Genomic DNA, 20,094 nt, shown 5'->3' with positions numbered 1-20,094 from the left:
GTTGTGACTCGCAAGGGCAAGAAGCCAGGAAAAACATCTGATCACGAGTATCAAGGCAGTAATCAGGATGATGATACGGACGACAACGAGAGAAATATGGATGACCCCGAAGATGCAGTTAGAGAGAAAACTAACATTTTGCCGACTCGAAAAAAGATCTCCGCTCGCACTAGCAAGTTGCGCGCACGGGATATTACAGGCTCTAAATAAATGAAAATGTATTTTTTATTTTTGCATCTTGTAAATATATAAAAGACCCACGGCTCCTCTGAGCCAACGCATTGAGCCGAGTCAACTAAACGAATTGTAAAAAAACAAGTTTGGCATAACCGTTCAAATTAAGTGACCGTTTAGTAGAAAATGTAAAGCAATTTCTCAAATCGAATAAATGTTGTATTTATAGCTCACAGATACTAACAACTACTATGGCTAAATATACATTCCTTTCCGGTTTCTAATTACTGTCAATAGTAGATAACAGTTTGATAAGCGGATCGATCATCGATTACTCAGTAACCTGTGTTTATAAAAGGAAGCATATGTGCACATATAGGAATTACAAATGTTTACGTGTATTGATGCACCAACTCGAAAAACCTAGAGATAAAATAAAAAAGACCCCAAACATTATTATTGTATGACAAGTGTGCATTTAGCCCTGAGATAAATACAAAGTTATATGGAAAATCTGGATTTTAGGATGTTACGCCATAGTACATAGTTGAGAACATTTTCTATAACATTGCAGAAGACGCAAACTACCAGTAAAAAGTTAAATTTTAACTTTCCCTTCACACCCGCATATTGCAACTTGGTCGTCTTATTTTGTCATAATTATAATCGTCATTCAGATTTTGTTTCTGGTTTCAATCATAAAATTTTGATAAATAGATTAAAAAAAGTTCTCAAAATAGTGACTAAACTGGACTGATCTTATCTTTTAATTACTATATGTGTTTTAATCCCCATGTGCACAATATTCATATTTTTAATTTTTTAGCTATTTCCACAAGCACAGAAAATCTCCGACGGAAAATATTGATGCGTAAAACTACCCTCTCTATGTTTGTAAACACCCACTGCCCTCGTCCTCAATATCAGATAGTATTCGCAATACTCGAACTCTCTGCACACCTAGCGCGAATAAAAATAACTCAAAAATTCACCAATCTTGCAAACTACTGGGAAAAAATACTGCCGAATTTTTTATTAGACCGACTCATGGTGGGACAAATTCTGAGAAAAGACGGAACAAAAATTTATATTTTAAAATGCATTGTATAATATTTGCTTTCTAAAACTGAATAAAGTGTCATGAACAATATACATCATACACAAATTAACTCACATGAAAAGCAGTAAAACCTTCAGCTACTGTATTGAATCATTCTTTAAAATATCAGTATACCGGAAAACGTGTACAATTTGCGAGCAAATCCATTCATCTCTCGTTTAAATACTGTGTCAACTTAGTGGTTTTTTATTCGAGCTACTTTATATCGAGAACTAACTATAGCTATCCAACACTGAAATCTTGTTCAGGTTCATAACAAAACATACATAACCTATTTATTATTCTATTTTTAGCTCGGTAAAGCTCTTCATTCTGATATTCATTCTGATATTCTGATATCATATTTAAAAAATGATAAAGATATTTTATATCATATGAAAAGTTTGAGTAGACATTATAAGATTCTAAAAAGATTGTTTTCACATATAAAAACACCTTCGAATATAAAAAAGCTTAAGAAAAATTAAGGTGAATCTTCAAAAGAAAAACTTAAGAATCGTTCATGAAACTTTTCTCATGCCAGGTAAGCACGAAAACACAAGTTTAACCATTTTTTGTCTAGATTTATTCCACTGTGCAACATGATGCGAAAAGTTGCTAATTTTAGCGTCTCGTCCCTCAAACCGACTGAAAAAAATGGCTGGCCAAAATTGTTCAGGGGAACCAACGTGCCGTGTCCATGACGTACCGCCGGTAGTGTTCACCCACCAAAAACAGAACCTGCTAGCAGCGTGTCGTTAACTTTGACGTCAGTTTGGCTGTAGTATGTACATAATATAACGAGACAGAGTTTTCTTTCTTTCCTCCCTCGAATGAGGACAGCGGGAAAAAAGTGTTGACCTTTATGAATGTCAAACACTTGCCTCGTCATCGCGGAGCCAGGATCCACCCTGTTATGCGTCATGGAACAACACCGCGTGACAAGTCGGAATGGCAACGAACAGGTTAGACTCCAATCGATTTCATAGAATTGAAATCATTTGTTCAACCAGTTTATTTTAGGAAAACTTTTTAACACTAAGAATCGAATTAGATATGTACTCATGTCATGTGATGGACAGTCGCCACCGTTTATTGCGAGGAATTTGTCAGTGCTGTCACGTTCTATCGTGGTTTATGAACTTTGATCTGACATTGGTACGTGGCTGGCGGACTAACGTGATTCGGATCTGTGGTTCGCGCGGATTGGTACTCTTGAAAATATCACGATCTGCGACAAATACTTACCCCTTCGTTGGTCATTGTTCGTTTAATTTTGTCCACAATGCGGCCCACTGGGCCGCCTTGTCGGTTGGTGCTCATGGTAGTATGGACAAAACTGCACTTGTTTTCCCGAGTGCGTTATTCAATGTCAGGTTTTGATTTTTTTCCGTTTCTCACGTGCCTGCACACACTACTGTACACTTGCTGTACTATTTACTGTTGCACTTTTTTGTCACTGGTGGCCACTGTTTATTCGTTGCACTCACTATTACTTTTTCTAGACACTTGCACCAATTAAAATTTTATAGTTGTTGCGCTCTTTCGTTTAAAAAGTATTGCTCCAGATACACTTTTAAGGCATGAATGTGGTTTTGTACTGCTTTTCTTTCACTAGTTACTAAGGTACCTGGTATAAGGTCACGATTATTCGAATTATTAGCACTTTCTCGTTTGTTGGGTTATTTACATAATCTTGGCGGTTCAATTATCGCTTGCAAGATTGCTTTAATTTCGTAGCTTTGCACAATTCCTATTTGTTTTCAAAATATTTGTTTTGGATATAAATAACGACAAAAAACTATTGCCTTTCGATAGCACTGATAAAGGTGTTCCTTTCGCGACAACGTATCGCGTATATTCTCGCGGGTACTACACGTACGCGTTTCAATTCATAAAAGATCTGCTCTCGCTGTAACGAAGTGGCTTAAATAGTGTTGCGCTTCGGCATTCACTCGTTGGCTGAGTGTTTTATATCCGAACACGGGCGCGGAAAAAACAGAAAATAAACAAAAACAGAGACAACCGTATGGCTAACAAACACATGCGCAATACTCATACAGGACAGGCCACCACCGCCCGCCGTTATCGCGAATCACCGCTTTCGACGTTGGGGATGCCGAGGGAGCTGTAAATATTCGCAAATTCATCCATTCAAAGTTCAACAGCGGTTTCGGTTGTTTAGTCCGCTTTCCATCGATGATATAATCTGGGGAAACATGCTCTTTTTGCTTTAATCCGCGACGCAAACCTCATTCGGAGTAACCAGAGACACTTCTGGAACATTCCTAATCCTAGGTCTAAGAAGGAACCTCGGATTGGTAGCCGGTATTGGTAGTAAGTGCAGTGGAAATTTCCAGCGGATCATTTTCTTTTGCCTTTTGTACGTGTGTTGGCAACGTACACACAACAAAAGCGGAACCAAGAAACATCCAAACGACGGTAACGCCCGAGAGGAACGATGCACTGAGACCTCAGCTTGTTTAATCAGTAGGGTGATGCTCCTATTTAGACCCTATTATTTCGTTAGCCCACAATTGGTGCAATGCGTAAAAATTGACATCCATCTCTTCCCTTAGATCCAAACATAACCAGAAAATTCTGAAATAGGTTGTCAGAGACTGGCGAACTCATTGGTTCACCTAGCATTATTTGTGTTAGAACAATACATTGCACAGTTCACACCAAATAGACCTGCACAGTTTGAAAGTGTGATCAAAAGTGCAACTCCTTTGGCCTGACAGATCGTTGACATCGAAAAGTGTCAAAACAGACTACTTCTTACTTTTACTATCTGGTAGATTAGCATGGCTTCCAGTCTCGCGGTTTCTATGATATATTTGATCGAAAAAGTTAATTTTTTGTCGATTTCTGATTTTATTTAGCAATAGTGAAAAAACAAGTGATAACGAAGTGCATCAAAATCCAATAATAGGGGACACCGAGGAGATTTGAAACAGAAGAGAGTTGATACAGTGCTCATTACTAGTGAAACAGTGCCGTTAGGGATAAAACAATAATGCAGTTGTTTTACTTATATCGTGCCCACAAACCCTACAATAAACGCCAAATACGTTAAATGAGTGGTTGAGTATTTACGGTAAACACACTACAAAAAATGAGCAAAAGTAAGTTTCCGTCTTTTCTTCAAATTAGTATAAATAGGATATTACGTGATGTTCGATCATGAAAATATAACTATTATGTAGTCTAAGAGTTAACATTTATGAATTGTATGCGTTTCTTTCTATCTTTGCGATGTAGAAATTGTAAATTGTGTATCAAGCCTATCTTCTCGACCTAGGAGAGTTGAAACACCTTGTTTCAACTCTCCTCGATAATGAAGTTCTAGTCTTATGGTAATGTTATAATCACATTAACGTCCCTGAACAAATAATATTAATCTAGATTCTTCTTTCCTGAATTGACAACAGCGATCAACGTTCTCAATTTATTAGATCTAGGTCATTTATAACCACGGAATATGCATTTGTTCTATTACTTACTCCTATCAGCTTCTGAAGTTTGGAGCGAAGTGAGCATAATTCAAAATGAGCCAACTACTTCCTATACCAAATTACATGTTTACACAAACCCGTATCACTTGTAGTCATAAATAATATCACTGGTCATATCAACCATTTTAAAGAATGCAGAATGTTCTAGAGGAAGTAGGTGGACAATAATGCATAACTAAATATATGAAAAAATGGGTTTCAAATTTCTTGATGTTACAATTATAGTTAATTAGTGGTTAGGCAAAGTATCTTACTGTTATTACTGTTGCGATAAGTTCAGAAATTCCTGCATTTGTGATCAAAACCTAACATTATTTTCAAAACAAGTGTCAGTTTATACGTAGATATACACTGTGAAAAATAAAGATAAGGATACATGTCATTTTAAGGAATTATCTTAGTGTGAACGAATAAAAATGACACAATTGTAACATTTGATGGTTTTGAAAACGTTTTGATAATTTTTAAAATAATTGGTTACTTGTTTCAACTCACATTCATTGCTGTTTCAACTTACCTAGGTATGACGAGAGTTAAAAAAAGAGAACACTGTTACAAAAATCAATATATTGATGCTTTGTTCTGATTTCTACAAGTTATTCTGATGTAATTTGATAAAGCATAAACAGAAGTAAGAAATATATAAATAAACAATCATCGAATGTCAGTTTTTGTCGATTTATCTAACAGAAACAAAATATTGTTTCAACCCTCCTCGGTCTCCCCTACTTAGATTTGATTTGAAACTTTAAATTAAAAAACGCTCGAAAGAGCAACTGTTCATATATTCCATCACGCTACCCAGTGGTCAATAAATCCTAAAAACCTGGTCGAAATGGATTTGATTGACCTGCAAAAGTATATATCACGCACAAAATTCTACCGCACAATTGTCGAATTTTGACCAGAGTTTTAGTGAAATCCGCCACTGTGATGTCAAAACTGAAAAAAATATTGGAATTCCTTACATTCCCGCGGTTCCAACCGGGATATGAGCCACCTTATCCCGGTTTTGCTTGGATCTGAGGTTTGGTCGGATTCTGGCCCCATGTCAGTTCATTCATTTCTACAACAGTTGAGGTTGGAACCTGACTCAGTTTCGCTTCGAGCAGGAGCTGCATTAGTGAAGATTTGTGGGTCGTATGCTGATAGGGAAGAGAGCAAACAACGCGCGCGTGGTGCTGTTTTTTTTATTCATTTCGTTTATTTGATAGGCACAAATGCGTTAGTTTGGTGGTGCCAGATTCTTTTGTTTTAACATTTTGGATATCTTAAACTTAGGAGGTTACAATGTTGAAATATTTTTTTATAAAAAAGTAAACATTTTACAGCTATCTTAATACTAGAAATAGGATTCGATATACAATAGAGGGGGGACATTTTTTTCATGAAAAATTTTAAAACTAGGAATTCAGTTTGATATACAAGAGGGGGAGTAATAGTTTTTTACGAAATATTTTAGTTATCTTAAAACTGACAATATAGTTTGGTACACAAAAGGGGGAACAAGTCTTTATGAGAAATTTCACAACTATCTTAAAACTAGGGATACAATTCTAATTACAAAATGGAGGACAATAATTTAATAAAGAATGAAAATTACAGCTATCTTGAAACTAGGAATACAGAATACAAATTTGATTTTTTAAAGGAGACTTATGCTTGGTCAAGATATTCAAAGGGGGGCTTATTTCCAACATCGGTGTAGCAGCAGTTGTATCAAGGACAGGGAGAGAAGGTGTATATGGTGACAGGGAAAAAGAGCAAAACTTGCAACTTTCGGGCAAACAGGAGATCAGCGACACAAATTAGCGTCTCAGTCTAGTAGGTCGGGTTGGCGGGTGGTATTCTTCGGACCCGCGGGGAATCCTTCAAAAGTCATCGGACCTCGAGTCGTTCTCGCCTCAGTTTCCTTCTATGCAGGCGTAGTGGTAAGGGCGACAGCGGTTACATAGTGGCACTTTGGAGCTGATCGGTTCCAGAAGGCAGGAGGAAACTTCTAAAAACGAGAAATAAAAGAAAGGGGCCAAATTGGGATATTTATCGTTTTTATGAAAATATAAATAAGGGACATATAGGTAAGATCGCGATTTGCCAGCATATCCCGAACTGAGACATTGGGTGGTCTACCTCGGGCCCGAAGGGAATCCTTCAACTGACACCTGGCGTTCAAATACTCGGCGCACATGCAGACAACGTGCTCAAAGTCGTGATAGCTCTCGTCACAAGCGCACAGACTACTCTCCGCAAGCCCCATGCGCCGCAAATGCGCATCCAGCGTGGAGCGGTTGGACATAAGCCGGGACATTACACGAATAAAATCCCGACCCACATCCATCCCCCTGAACCAAGGCTTCGTTGATACCTTTAGGATAATAAAATGTAGCCATCGTCCAAGTTCACTATTGCTCCACGAGGTTTGCCAACTGTTGAGTGTCCTCTGACGACAAATATTAAAAAATTCGTTGAAACAGATTGGTCTTTCGTAGACGCCACCATCTAATGCGCCCTTTTTTCTAAACATTGCCCGGGATAGAGCAATGAGAGGGGACCCAAACAAATGTAATCTGATAAGATTTATCAGATAACGTACACAAGGACTCCCGCATCTTCCCCAGGAAATACGGGACTTGCTTTTTGGGCTTCATCGCACGAAGAGCCTCGATAGAGCTGAGGCTGTCCGAAATGATGAAGTAGGGGAATTATGGTTAAAACCGATACCTTAAGCTTAACAATTTTTCTAAGTTGCCACCAAACCAATAAAATTATAGTTTTTATGCAGAATTCTTCTTCAGAAAATTCTTAACAAGACTTAATTTTTTCAGCGCTTCAAAAAATTAATTTCATTAAAAATTATTGGTTGTAAAACTTGGAAAACAAAGTGACTTTTTGTAGGCACTGCGGGTAAAACCGACACCCTATAGGGGTAAGATCGACACCCCCTTTAATTTATTTTCTCTCCACTTTATTAAAATCTTTATGTTTATTAAACATGAGATATATGCGTGAATAATAAAGTGTGAGTATGTATGATGCTAATATGTGCTTTTTATTGCTTCATCATGTAGTGAGGGGAAGAAAGTTCGAAAGCGTAGTACTATAAATAAGAGTATTTTATGCTATAGGATTATTTATTGATGAGTATTTCCAAATAATCCTTGCGCACATCGTTGCAACCTCCAGTTTCATATTATTTCGTAAGAGAAGATTTGCAAGCGTTCTACGTTCTGCTAATTGGATTCATTCACTTATAAGTGACACACACACTTCTTAGTAAAACTATCTTTTTCAGATTTGATTTTTCGGACTCTGATCATCAACGATCTATTGGGGTATACATAAGATCACTGTCTCATTGTGATAAAGTTCGTCTATGACAAACCAAGAGAACACTAGAAATTCGGTTTGATGAGCTTTTTGCAGAAATAGCAACAGCTTCGATAGAATCAGATAAGCAAAAATTCCAATTTTCGATTTTTAAAGAGACTTACAAGAAATAAACACAATAAGAGTATTTCTGTGCATTTCTGTTGATACTATAGTGTTCTAATAGGCTAATTGAAGTGTCACAAAGATCCCCAGTATTTTGAAATGAATCGCAAATATACACAACCATCTTAACAGCGTGTCGGTTTTACCCTAACCATAGGGTGTCGGTTTTACCCCAACAGCGCACATTTTTTTATAAAAGCGATTAAAAATATTGAATTTCTCAAACTCGTCTTCAATGCACCTAGTTGATCATAGGACAGGCCGATAATAATAGGTAGTGAAAAATGTGGTGATTTGAAAAGCTTTTGTTCGGTTAAAACCTTAAAATCTACCAACGAAATTTAACATCCAGACGAGTATGAACGCTGCTGTCGTATGTTTTGTTTATTTTTATTACATTCGGCGTACTATAAATCCAATTTTTCTTCAAATGCTCTAAATAAACGTACTAATAATAATGTATCATTATGAAATGAATAAAAATTTGATTTCTAGGAAATGTTGTGGGGTGTCGGTTTTACCCACAGTGTCGGTTTTTCCCACAATTCCCCTAGTGATCTGTGGGCAGAATGTCGTGTACTGAACTGCAGCTAACTCTGCGACGTAAACTGAAGCGGCATCATTGAGCTTGAATGAAGCGGTGATACTAATGTTGAAGATACCGAAGCCAGTGGACCCATCTAAATTTGATCCGTCGGTGTAGAACATTTTGTTACAGTCGAATTTATTATAAAATATATTGGGGATCACTTGCGGGCGTATATGGTCCGGGATTCCACGAATCTCTTCCTTCATGAATGTGTCGAAGAATACAGTAGAATCAGAAGTATCTAGGAAACGGACACGGTTGGGATTATACGAAGAAGGATTAATGCTCTGTGCCATGTACAAGGATTGCTAAATCTGTATATCAATTAGAGTGGCCAGTTTTGCAACATTACACGATCTCGAAGAGCGGCGGACTGAAAATGTTTCCTTTTAACCTAACTAAAACACCTGTAAAATTTCAAGCCGATCCAAGAAATATTAATTGACCCGAAATGGTTTATTGGAAATTTGCATTCTTTCGCTTTTTTCCTTATATAAACTATTTTAAAACCACTAAAATTGATTTGCAATTGCATATATAATATTTTTATTGATATTTAATATATCCCGAAATTTAAATTTCGCGCGAAGTCGATCTTTCCTAACCAGGGGGTGGCATTTATATGTTGATGTACAGACGTTGTCTGTAGCCAACATATGGTGGGCCAATCCGCTTCTAGTCCCATACCTCCCATGCTCTTGCATCGGGTTGTTTTAATTTTGACAAATGTTTATTGAAGTTTATTGTTTATTTGTTATACCTTCATCAACAGACCCCTTGACTGCAGTGGTGGTTGCTTAAGCTAATTAAATCTCAGAATATATAATATTTCAGCTTTAATCGAATTCCTCGTCCGGTTGAAGTCAAAGGCCGTCACCACACTGTTAAAAATACGCTGGAGTTCGGTATTAGCGCTCTGGTGACCATAGTTGGTTCGCCTGAATGGAACTTGCAGAAGAGAGTTATTGCGTAGAGCTCGAACGCGGGCTTGAAGAACCAGATTAGAGGTGTGCGCCGCGCCGCCGATTTCAGGTAAATATCGGCGGCGCGCCGGCGTCACGCCGATGTGCTTACTATTTTTACATGCAATTGTCGGCGCGGCGTGGCGCACACCTCTAAACCAGATGTCCGAAGATTGTAAGGCAATCCACCCTGGCAGACAGTAAGTCCGAGACGAACAGGACTCGAGAGCAGCCCCTCCGGATGCCCAGAGTGTCGAGCTGTATTAACTGACAACGGTTTTCGTAGCTCGGCAGTCGGAGTGCAAAGCGTACGAACCGGCATTGGACACCCTCGATTCTGTCAACGCCGTTCTGGTAGTATGTATTCCAAACAGCAAAACAATACTCCAGTGTTGAGCGAACCAGCGCGCAATAGAGTGATTTTAAACAGTATACGTCCCTAAAGTTTTTCGCTATTCGGAAAATGAACCCAAGCTGTCTTGATGTCTTATTCACAATGTATGAAGTATGTCGTTTGAACGTAAGTGCTGAATCCATGATGACTACAAGATCCTTGACGTGTTTTGGAATGCTCGAGTCGAATTAATGGTAGTTAAACTAAATCGGATAGCATTTCCGTGTGAACGTAACGATTGAGCATTTACTCGGGTTTAAAACCTTTTTGTTTAGGTCACACCACGTACTAAAGCTCACTCTGAAGAAACTCGGTATCGGTTTTATCCCGTATTTGCAAAAAAAATTATATAGTCGGCCAAAGAAAGGCGGGGTCCTTGTAATTTGATATTGACGTCTTTAAAATACAGGAGAAATATTACTGGACCGAGATGGCTTCCTTGTGGGATGCTGGATGTAGCGAAGAATTGTGAAGATAGACAGTGCTTAATGCTGATTATGAGTTGTCTTCCATCGAGGTAGGAACGAAACCAGTGCAGAAGTTGTGCATAAATACCGAGTTTGCTTCGATATTACGTTATTATGGTTAATTTTGTCGAAGGCCGCAGAAAGATCCATGTAAATAGCAATAAATAAATAGCATAAAACGACGCGTGCGTGGAACTGTATCCATCATACGAAGTAAAGCTTTCGGTACTGTTAATGCTCATTTCGGGCCGCTCAAAATTATTTCATATTCTCTTCACAAATAAAATCGAGTTTTCTGTTGTAGATTTGTTTTGTTTACTATCTTCAATTAATTTTTTCGAGACTTTCATTTTTTCTGTGTTAATTTTCCTTCCTGTACAAAAAATTGAAAACATATCGATTGAGTATCTTTCAAGATACTTTCTCGTTATTTAACGTTAAGTTCAAATGATCCTGGAAGTGTAAATAAGAAGCAACACTCTCGATGACCGGCTGTTCGGAGTTTGAGTTGTTCGATAAAAATTCTTGGAAATTGATCGCGAACGCCTTTCATGCATATAACTAAGATCCTATTGTCTACCAAGACGTACCTCCTGATCTTATCCATTTCCTACTAACATTCCTTTCCAGTGATGCTCGGGGAGAAGTAGAGCTAATCTCGGTCTCTATCAACAGCGAGTGTTGAGCTAATATTCCTTCCCTTTTCCGGTAGAACAGAATTAGACGTGGCCGGTACCGTTATTGACCATTTTATGAAAATTTGTGTCAGTGAAACATGCAGAGTGCTCCTCCCAAGCATAAGTTTTGTGTTCAATTGCGTATTTTCACTCATTCTGTCAGTTACGAAATGCAACTACTGCAGCCCAGCTAAGCTAAACAGAATGATTGTGTTGAAATATATATTTCATGCAGGATTTATTTACGTTTGGCGTTAGCGATTGATAAATAAACTATATCCTTTTATTTATTCAGTACATTTATTTGATGACACCACGTTTGCGTTAACTTGACAGAGCTAATTTCTTTCATTAACATTTTAAATTTCTTAAAGCTATGGCATATACAATATAATATTTTTTTAAAAAACCTTCTGGGGAAATTTTTAAGATATACCAGAGAGGATAATTAAATTATTTTAAGCGGAAGGGGATCAATCAGATTTTTGTAACTAGTAGTGGAGTTGGGCATTGTAGCTAATTTATTGAATTTAGTATTTTAAACTAGGAAAATATAGAGAGGGCTATTCTGTTCCGGGAAGATGTTCAAGAGAAATAGCAGTACCCGTAACTGAGATAGAGGAGAGAGGGTGCACAATAATGACATGGAGACGAAAACAATAAACTTTCAACTTCAAGAAAAACGGGAGATCAACGACATCGATTACAGCATAGGACGGTCTTCATCATAAGAATTCATGAACCGAGTTGCCGGTAGAGGTATGCATTGAAATGGGCCAGGTTTTTGTGTCGCTTAGTTTCAGATTATCAGCTTCGTGGCTTAAGACTTCCAGATGATTTCGTAGTACACTGAAACTTCCATTTACGAACTCTTTTTTACGTAATATTCGATTTACGTAACTTTTTTTACGAACTAAATTCGAAATAACGAACTCTTTTTGAAAAGTTTGTGTTCGTACATTACAGCATGAAGTTATATACTTATGTATTCTTAGTTAATTGTTACTAATATAAGTGGGGTATTTTCGGAATGGGATTGACGAGTGCATGACGGAAATCGATGTCTTGAGCCATTTTGCAATCCAAGGTGGCGACTTCCGGTTTAGATAAATTCTCTATAACCTCAACAATATGGTTATTTTCAGAATGGGGTTGACAGTGGCATGACGGAAATCGATGTCTTGAGTCATTTTGGAATCCAAGATGGCGACTTCCGGTTTAGATAAATTCTCTATAACCTCCATTTTCAGCATCTACTTGGCAAGCACATTCCAAAAATACCCATATTGTTAGGGTTATCGAGAAAATTGATCAACCGAAAGTCCCCTTCTTTGATTTCGAATAGGTTCCAATTGTCAATTTTCATCATCTACTTGTCAAGCCCGTTTCAAAAATACCCATATTGTTAGGGTAATCGAGAATATTGCTCAACCGAAAGTCGCCATCTTGGATTTCGGAAAGGCTCCAATTGTCCATTTTCATCATCTACTTGTCAAGCCGGTCCCAAAAATACCCATATTGCAATGGTTATCGAGAATATTGTTCAACCAACGAATATTAATATGAATGTGAAGCAACTTTTTTACGAACTAAATCCCAAATAACGAACACTTTTTTACGAACTAATTCAATTTACGAACCCTCGGTTTGGTTCGTAAGTGGAGGTTTCAATGTACGGCTTTGATAAGGATCGGCAACACACCGAGTTGTGCGTGTTATCTTGGTGCTGTAGGTCGGGTGTTTGTTGTTGTGTATGTACGGTACGGTATTGATGGTTTTTAGGAAAGTGTATACGAGAAACATAAGGAAAAGATCGCGCCTTCCACTACATCCCGAACCGGGACTTTTGGTAATCTTCTGCGGGCCGAAAGGGAATCACATCCTCGAGACCAGGCGGAACGATACTCGGCGTATGCCCAGACAATATGTTCGTTGCCGAGATAACCGTCGTCACAAGCGCAGATACCACTATTCACGGGCTCAAAACGTCGGAGATATGAATCTAACGTGTAGTGATTCTATTCCTCTAAACCAGGGGCGGATCCAGAAAAAACATTTCGGAGAGGGTCTGAAATTTTGATTTAGAAATGTTCAGTGTATAATACGTAATATCTAATAACCTCAAATAAGTTTTGGTGGTTAAATCAGATTTAGTATGATTTTGAGCTTAGAACGAATTTAAAAAATTTCGGAGGGGGTCCGGACCCCCAGGACCCTCCCCCTGGATCCGCCACTGCTCTAAACCAAGGTTTCGTTGATAACTTCGGGATAATAGAATATAGCTATTGTCCTAACTCTATTGCTCCACAATGTCTGCCAACTTTCCGAAGCGATAAGGTTATAATCAGTGGGCAAAGTGACATAAACTAAAGCAAGATCATTTAGTTTTGATTGGATACACCGAAACAAATGGAACCATCAAGAATTGACCCGTCGATGTAAAACATCTTGTGGTAGTCGAGTTCTCCAAATTTGCTATTAAAATGTTTGGGATCACTGTAGGACGTATGTCATCCGAGATTCCACAAATCTCTCCTTTCATGAATGTGTCGAAGAATACAGTTGAACCAAAAGAATAATACGAAGGAGAATAGATGTGTTGTACCTTATACTCGAAGTGCAAGGACATACATCGTATGGGAATTGAGGTGGACAAGCCTTGCAATTACTAACGGGTTCAAGATATCGCAGATGAGCAGTCGATATGAGAGGTCTCAAAATCGATTCTCCGCGGAAGGACGCCCACCATCATATGCATCGACGGCAAAGCAAAACGTAACCAACAATACTGGATTCGCTCCAGTTTGATAAAGTGTATGTTCGCAGCGGTGCGAAAACAGAAGCTTCTATCCTCGTCGTTGTTGAATATGTCTCCTTGGTGGGCAGTGGGCACCCCACCATGTTCTTGTTATTGTACGAAGAAAGTTGAATTACCTAAATCGCGAGTTCGATAATTCGTGACGCGAAAAATGTATGTGCTTTTCGGACATCAAATTTAGCAAAAATCTTTTTTTTTTTTTAAATCGACGTAAGACCATGCTGGAGCAGCCTCTCTAAAATAAGGCTGATAAAAATTGAATCAAAAGCCTCCTTAATGTCTAAGAAAACTGTTGCCATCTGGTCTTTGCTAGCATAGGCTGTTTGAATTTCTGTTGAGAGCAACGCAAGGCAATTGCCAAATTGTGTATCCATTTGTTGTATCGGTTTTTTTGGCTATTTTCTGCAAATTTAAGACAAAGAGAAACGAAAGCAATGAAATTGAAAGATGTATAGGTATTAAAGAACGAATCAGTCATAAACTTAGAACGGGAAACTAAGACTAGGCTGGTTCATATGATTGTGATCGAAAGGAAACGTGAAGAATCCTTTGCTTCTGCCAGTAGGAGCTGGGCGTTCCAAACAAGTACGCCGCATGGTCGTTGATAGAATTCGAATTCATAACTCATCAACATGTTCTACCACTGGGAAAGAATGCAATCAGTTGCGCTCGGAGGCTGCTTTTCCTGATTTTGAATATTCCACACTATCCTTAGTACTGTTTTGGTTTGGCATACGTCGGACTGTGCCCAAAGAGTACTTATCGACACCTTCCAGACGAACCGGCACCAATAACCGCTTCCGTAGCAGAATACTTCTAACGTTTCAATACGGGGCTCCTATTTAATAAAATTCTGTTGGGGTATGCGAACAACTTATATTGTATTGAAACTATATTTTTGCACTATCTGGTAGGAAATATGTTTATTGTATTTAATTCCGCAAATTGTATTTATTGTATTTAATTCCGCAAATTGCAAATAATTTTATTCGCATTCTCTTGTACCACTCGGATCAGTACTTTGCCGATAACTTGGACACAAAAATTTTATAAAAGCAGCTCATAAAGAAATACGCTGCTTCCTTTTTCTTCCATTTTCTGGTTACCAAAATGTGTACCAAATTGTATTCCACAAAATTCTATGTCATACATGTTCTAAAATTCGAAAAATCTATCAACATAAATCTGTATTTGTAGTGAAATTGTTCCCGTAAATGTATCCTGTCCGCAGAAAGACTGGGTGAAGGAGGGAAGGAAGCCATATTAAACGAAAAAGCGACAGCATTTCATTGCATTGTAGCCGAGAATGAAAGCTTAAGCTTATTTTAGCTTAAATTGGCAAACGAGTAAATGAAAAGATGGGTGGATAATGTCAGAGACATTATGTTGCAATTTTTACTGTTTTCTGAAATAACGAAATAACACGTATGTGATAGTCCAGTCTATCCGTAGCAATTCGACAGTCTCCTATCCGGTCAATCTTCAGTGTTATCGACACTGAGAAAACAGAGAGGTTCAATGAGGAATTGTACATATTTTATTAGCACCACATTTGAATAAAACTTCAAATGTATTACTACATTATTTATAACCATAATAAAAAAAAGTTTTCCCTAGCACATTTTATCACCTTAAAATTCGCTATAGCGACCCCTCGACAGCACATGCTCTTCTATTTGTTCAACTACTATTCGTCCGAAGCGAATTTTACCGCGCTGTACGTGTATTTTGTGCTACGAAGAATTTTGCGATACATCCGATTCTTTCGCTTCCAAGCACGTTCAATACAATTACACAGCCGATCACATTTTCAACGAAATCAAACAACCAGTTGCTTATAGCTCGAACCTAACTAGCAAGTTATTCAACCATTGAATAAACTCGGACTAGGTATGCTCACCAACACAGTGAGCTAAATGTACTGTGCGGCCCATTTTTTGTATTCAGTTCAGCACGCTTGTCATATTACGCTCATAGAAGTACTACAGTAATTTCAACCATTATTTGCGCACATCATGAGAACAAATAAAACAAAAATCGAACACCTCTACTGCATTATCAAACTTTCAGCTTTAGTTAGACGTCCTTCCACGCCAACCCCATACTAATATATGTGCCACTACCGGTAAATACAATAAACACGCTGAGTTTTTTCGAGGGCAAATACACAGCCGCACCACCACTAGTGCACACGGGAAATAAAGCGAAAAGATGATGCAAAAATTAACCGAACCTACGTCACCGAAAGGCGAGCCCCCAAGCACGCATACCACTCTACCTATCTGCCACTGTTGCAAGTCGAGCCTCCCAACCATCAGTATATGCCAACATATAACCTGTCCCCGACCACTCAGCACCGCCTTCGCCCGATCCGAGTACGCCTTGGAGGTGAACCACGAGAGCGCGTGCTCATAGCAATTCATCGCTTCTTCCGTGCGCGCCCCCTTCAACTATAATGATGGCGACTCAGCTAAAGAATTGGGGCTACCACCAATTAACGACCTTAATGCGCAACACTGGCCCGGCTAAATTTACTTTTTCTGACAAACAGCAAAAACATTTCTTAGAGATTAGAACACTTGTTGTAGCGCCCACATGTTGTTGGTTCACTAGGATTTCGGCTGACTGATGTATATTGAAAGCAGGTTGTGTAATTACCAATGAAATGAATATTCAATCGTTAGCCATAATCAAGATTTATAGGATTGCACCTGCATTCCTCCCTCTTTTGATTGACAGAATATGTTTTTGTTTAGTATCGTTTTCAACGTTCTGAAGGTCACAGATCTGCTGAAAAAAGATAAATTATAGCTTTAATCGTGAACATACGTAATACTGGTGATGATCCCATACCTGGAATATAGACAATTCATGGTCGCTAAAAAGGTGATTCCGGCGAATTTCGGTTATGCGATGACACTGCACTTTTTATGAAACGTGCAATTAACAACTACATTGCTCATGTACTTTGGTGTGGGGTCTAAATCATTCACGTGATTGCTTGGGCATGATTACGTCTTTTCTCTTTTTTGGGGTATCCTTGTAAATGTTTATAGACCGATAGCATTACCTGGAATATAATAGCAAAATGACCTACATCTCCTGTTGATTCTTGAATGGCTGGCGTTCAAAAGAAGATAACCTGTATTATTTTGTAGGAAACGGAAAAACTTCCGCATTTTTAAATTAATCTTTTTGCCTTTCTCAATAGAAAGGTATTGCAGTTGCTCTGAAATTCGACTTTTTAACGCAGGCCCGGAGGGCCGAGTGACATATACCATTCGATTCAGTTCGTCGAATTCGGCAAATATCTGTGCGTGTGTATGTGTGTGTATGTGCGTCTGTGTGTGTATGCGACCAAATTTTTTTCCAAAATATGACCACAACTGCTTCGATTTGTAGTATTAGGTCACTAACAGCCATTCAAAGTCTATTTGGCCACATTGGCCACCGTCATCGGTTCCGGAAGCCCCGGCGGAAGTATCCAAATCCAGTCACATCGGTTTCTCGGAGATGGCTAGACCGATTCGACTAAGTCTCAAATAAAAGGTATTTATGTATTGGCTATTAAATTTCATCCCGTAAATGGCTATTAAATTTCATCCCGATCCGACATCCGGTTCCGGGGTTACGGGTTGTGGCGTGCCGTCACAAAGCAAATTCCGATGAATGCAAAAAGGTAAAATGTCTGTCAAACAACTTAAATTTGCAGCTCTAGGTCCCTGACGGCCAACCGAACTGTCGTTGACTACATTGACCACCATAGACGGTTCCGGAAGTGCCCGGGAAAAGCGGCCATTTTTCAAAACTAGCGAACTAATATAAGTTCCTCGGAAATGGTTGAGCTGATTTTTACAAACTTAGTCCCAAGTGATAGTTATATTATCCCCACCGATGTCTATAAAATTTCGTACGGATCGCTCATATGGTTCCGGAAATATAAACTGAACCGTCCAGTCACATATGAAATTCCCATATAAGACGGAACTCAAATTTTTTTTCTAAAGGAATGAAATTTCAGAAATCGAATTCGTGTTTTTGATGCCAAACATCTTTAAATTCTATGAAACGTCGAGATTTCATGTCATCTAAAAAAATTTTTTATAAAGGTCTACTTTTTGGGACTCTGCCGATTTCGCACCTTTTTTCAAATCAACATTACTGTGACTGTTTTTTCTTTTGCAAAACTTTAGAACTCGAATAATGATTTCTTTTCTTGTATATAGTTGTCATGTCGTGTATAATAAAAATGTAATATATGCATTTGAAAAATTTAAATTAATATAAACAATGCAAAAATTCTCGTAACCATTGTGCAAAAAAAAAATAATAGCAATAAAAATATATTTCAATATGTTAAATAAACATTTTCTTACCAAAAATCGGTCGGATTTGCCCCACCATTTAGAGGTCAGATTTACCCCACCGCGTCATTTTGCATTACGATGCAATTAAAAAAAATGAAAAAAGTTGGACTAAATGCACCTATGCACTTTGTAGGACTTTAATCAAAGAATTTAAATCTACTTACATTTTTTGTGCAATCACTAATATGTATGTCAGTGATGCACAAAAATCAACATGTTTAGTTTTTGTTATGTATCTTGTTCATACTTTGGAGATGCACTGTTTTGTAGTTTTGTATATAAACTAAAACGATATTCATGATTTGAGGAGCCCTGTTACGATTTTCGTTATTTCTCATCACGTTACTGTGCTATTTTATTCATGAGTTTAATATCGGATTTTTCTGGAAGAATAACACGGCTTTCAGGGCTTTAGTCACGATATTCGTAATTTATATTCACGCTTTCGTGATATTTTATTCACGAGTTGCGTGTTGGATTTTTCTAGCAGAGTAGTGTAACTTATGTTCATGATTTCAGGATCTCAGTCACGATTTCTGTAATTTCACGTTATCATGATATTTTAGTTTTAGAGTGATTTATGTTCATGATTTCATGATCATAGTTTAGATTTATGATATTTTAGTCACGAGTAGAGTAATTTATGTTTATGATTTCAGAATCTTTTCACGTTTTTCGTAATTTATATGCACGTTATCGTGATATTTTATTCTTGAGCTCACGTTCGAATTTGACACGTGAGGTAATGTGACTCATTCAAATTACCATCGAATTTCTTACTCGGTGTAACGCAACAATATTATTTGATTCATTAAAGCATAACTGATTCGCGGTACCTTTTTTTGTGAATTTCATCACGAGCACTAGATATAGCAAAACTAGTAGAGCCTCGAACATTATTATTTATTCGAAACGGTTCAATGTGATGTCTGAACAAAAAACAAAAAACTGCACTGAGCACGAAAAATAAATTATATAATCAGAAATCGTACTAATACTACTTTAGACACGATGCGCAAAATCTGAGAGTAGCCAATTGCCATCACGATTTGTACAATCATTTGGAACCTAAGAATGGACTCAAAAAGGACCGTGGTGGAGAAAAGTCACTCTAACGCACCACACGAAGAAACTAGAAATTAACGACCTGATCACTGCCCAATTTCAGCGTGTAAAGTAATAGATTCAAGTTAGATACGGCAGTCACATCCATCGAAAGGTGGTTGTGCAAATAATCTAAGCCTGTTGTATTATTGCCATCTCATGAAAAAAGCACCACGGATTTTATAGCTAAAACTAAACAACTAAAAAACAGAACCTGATACCTAAAATTAGCCAACTACCTCACTAAAACTCCGCAACTTTCCTGTTTTTCGCTTTTGTCATTTCACTAATAAACCACAATAGTTTTTTATGTTAAACTGTATAGAAAATTATCAATAAAATATGAATTGGTAACAACCCAGTTGAAAAAAGCTGATTTTTAAATACCATATATTTTTAAAGTTTTTTCAAATACCGATTTGTACTAGCTTTC

The 20,094-nt window shown here is 37.8% G+C and overlaps 2 protein-coding genes across 2 annotated transcripts in view; one reads left to right on the top strand and one right to left on the bottom strand.

The window, feature by feature from the left end:
* LOC131693172 (facilitated trehalose transporter Tret1) overlaps positions 1–3,184 on the bottom strand; it is a 50,604-nt gene extending 47,420 nt beyond the window's left edge. The window contains exon 1 of the mRNA XM_058980787.1: positions 2,522–3,184. Within this exon, the coding sequence (XP_058836770.1) occupies positions 2,522–2,596 (75 nt within the window). The 5' untranslated portion in view covers positions 2,597–3,184. The remainder of the gene's footprint in view (positions 1–2,521) is intronic.
* The window catches only part of LOC131693174 (RING-box protein 2), a 159,951-nt gene that overhangs the window by 68,917 nt on the left and 70,940 nt on the right, over positions 1–20,094 (top strand). The window lies entirely within an intron of this gene.

Source organism: Topomyia yanbarensis, chromosome 3 (assembly GCF_030247195.1).
Source record: "Topomyia yanbarensis strain Yona2022 chromosome 3, ASM3024719v1, whole genome shotgun sequence".
Taxonomy (NCBI): Eukaryota; Metazoa; Arthropoda; class Insecta; order Diptera; family Culicidae; genus Topomyia; species Topomyia yanbarensis.
The sequence above is the reverse complement of the archived record's forward strand: the minus strand, read 5'-3'. Positions and strand labels throughout refer to the sequence as shown.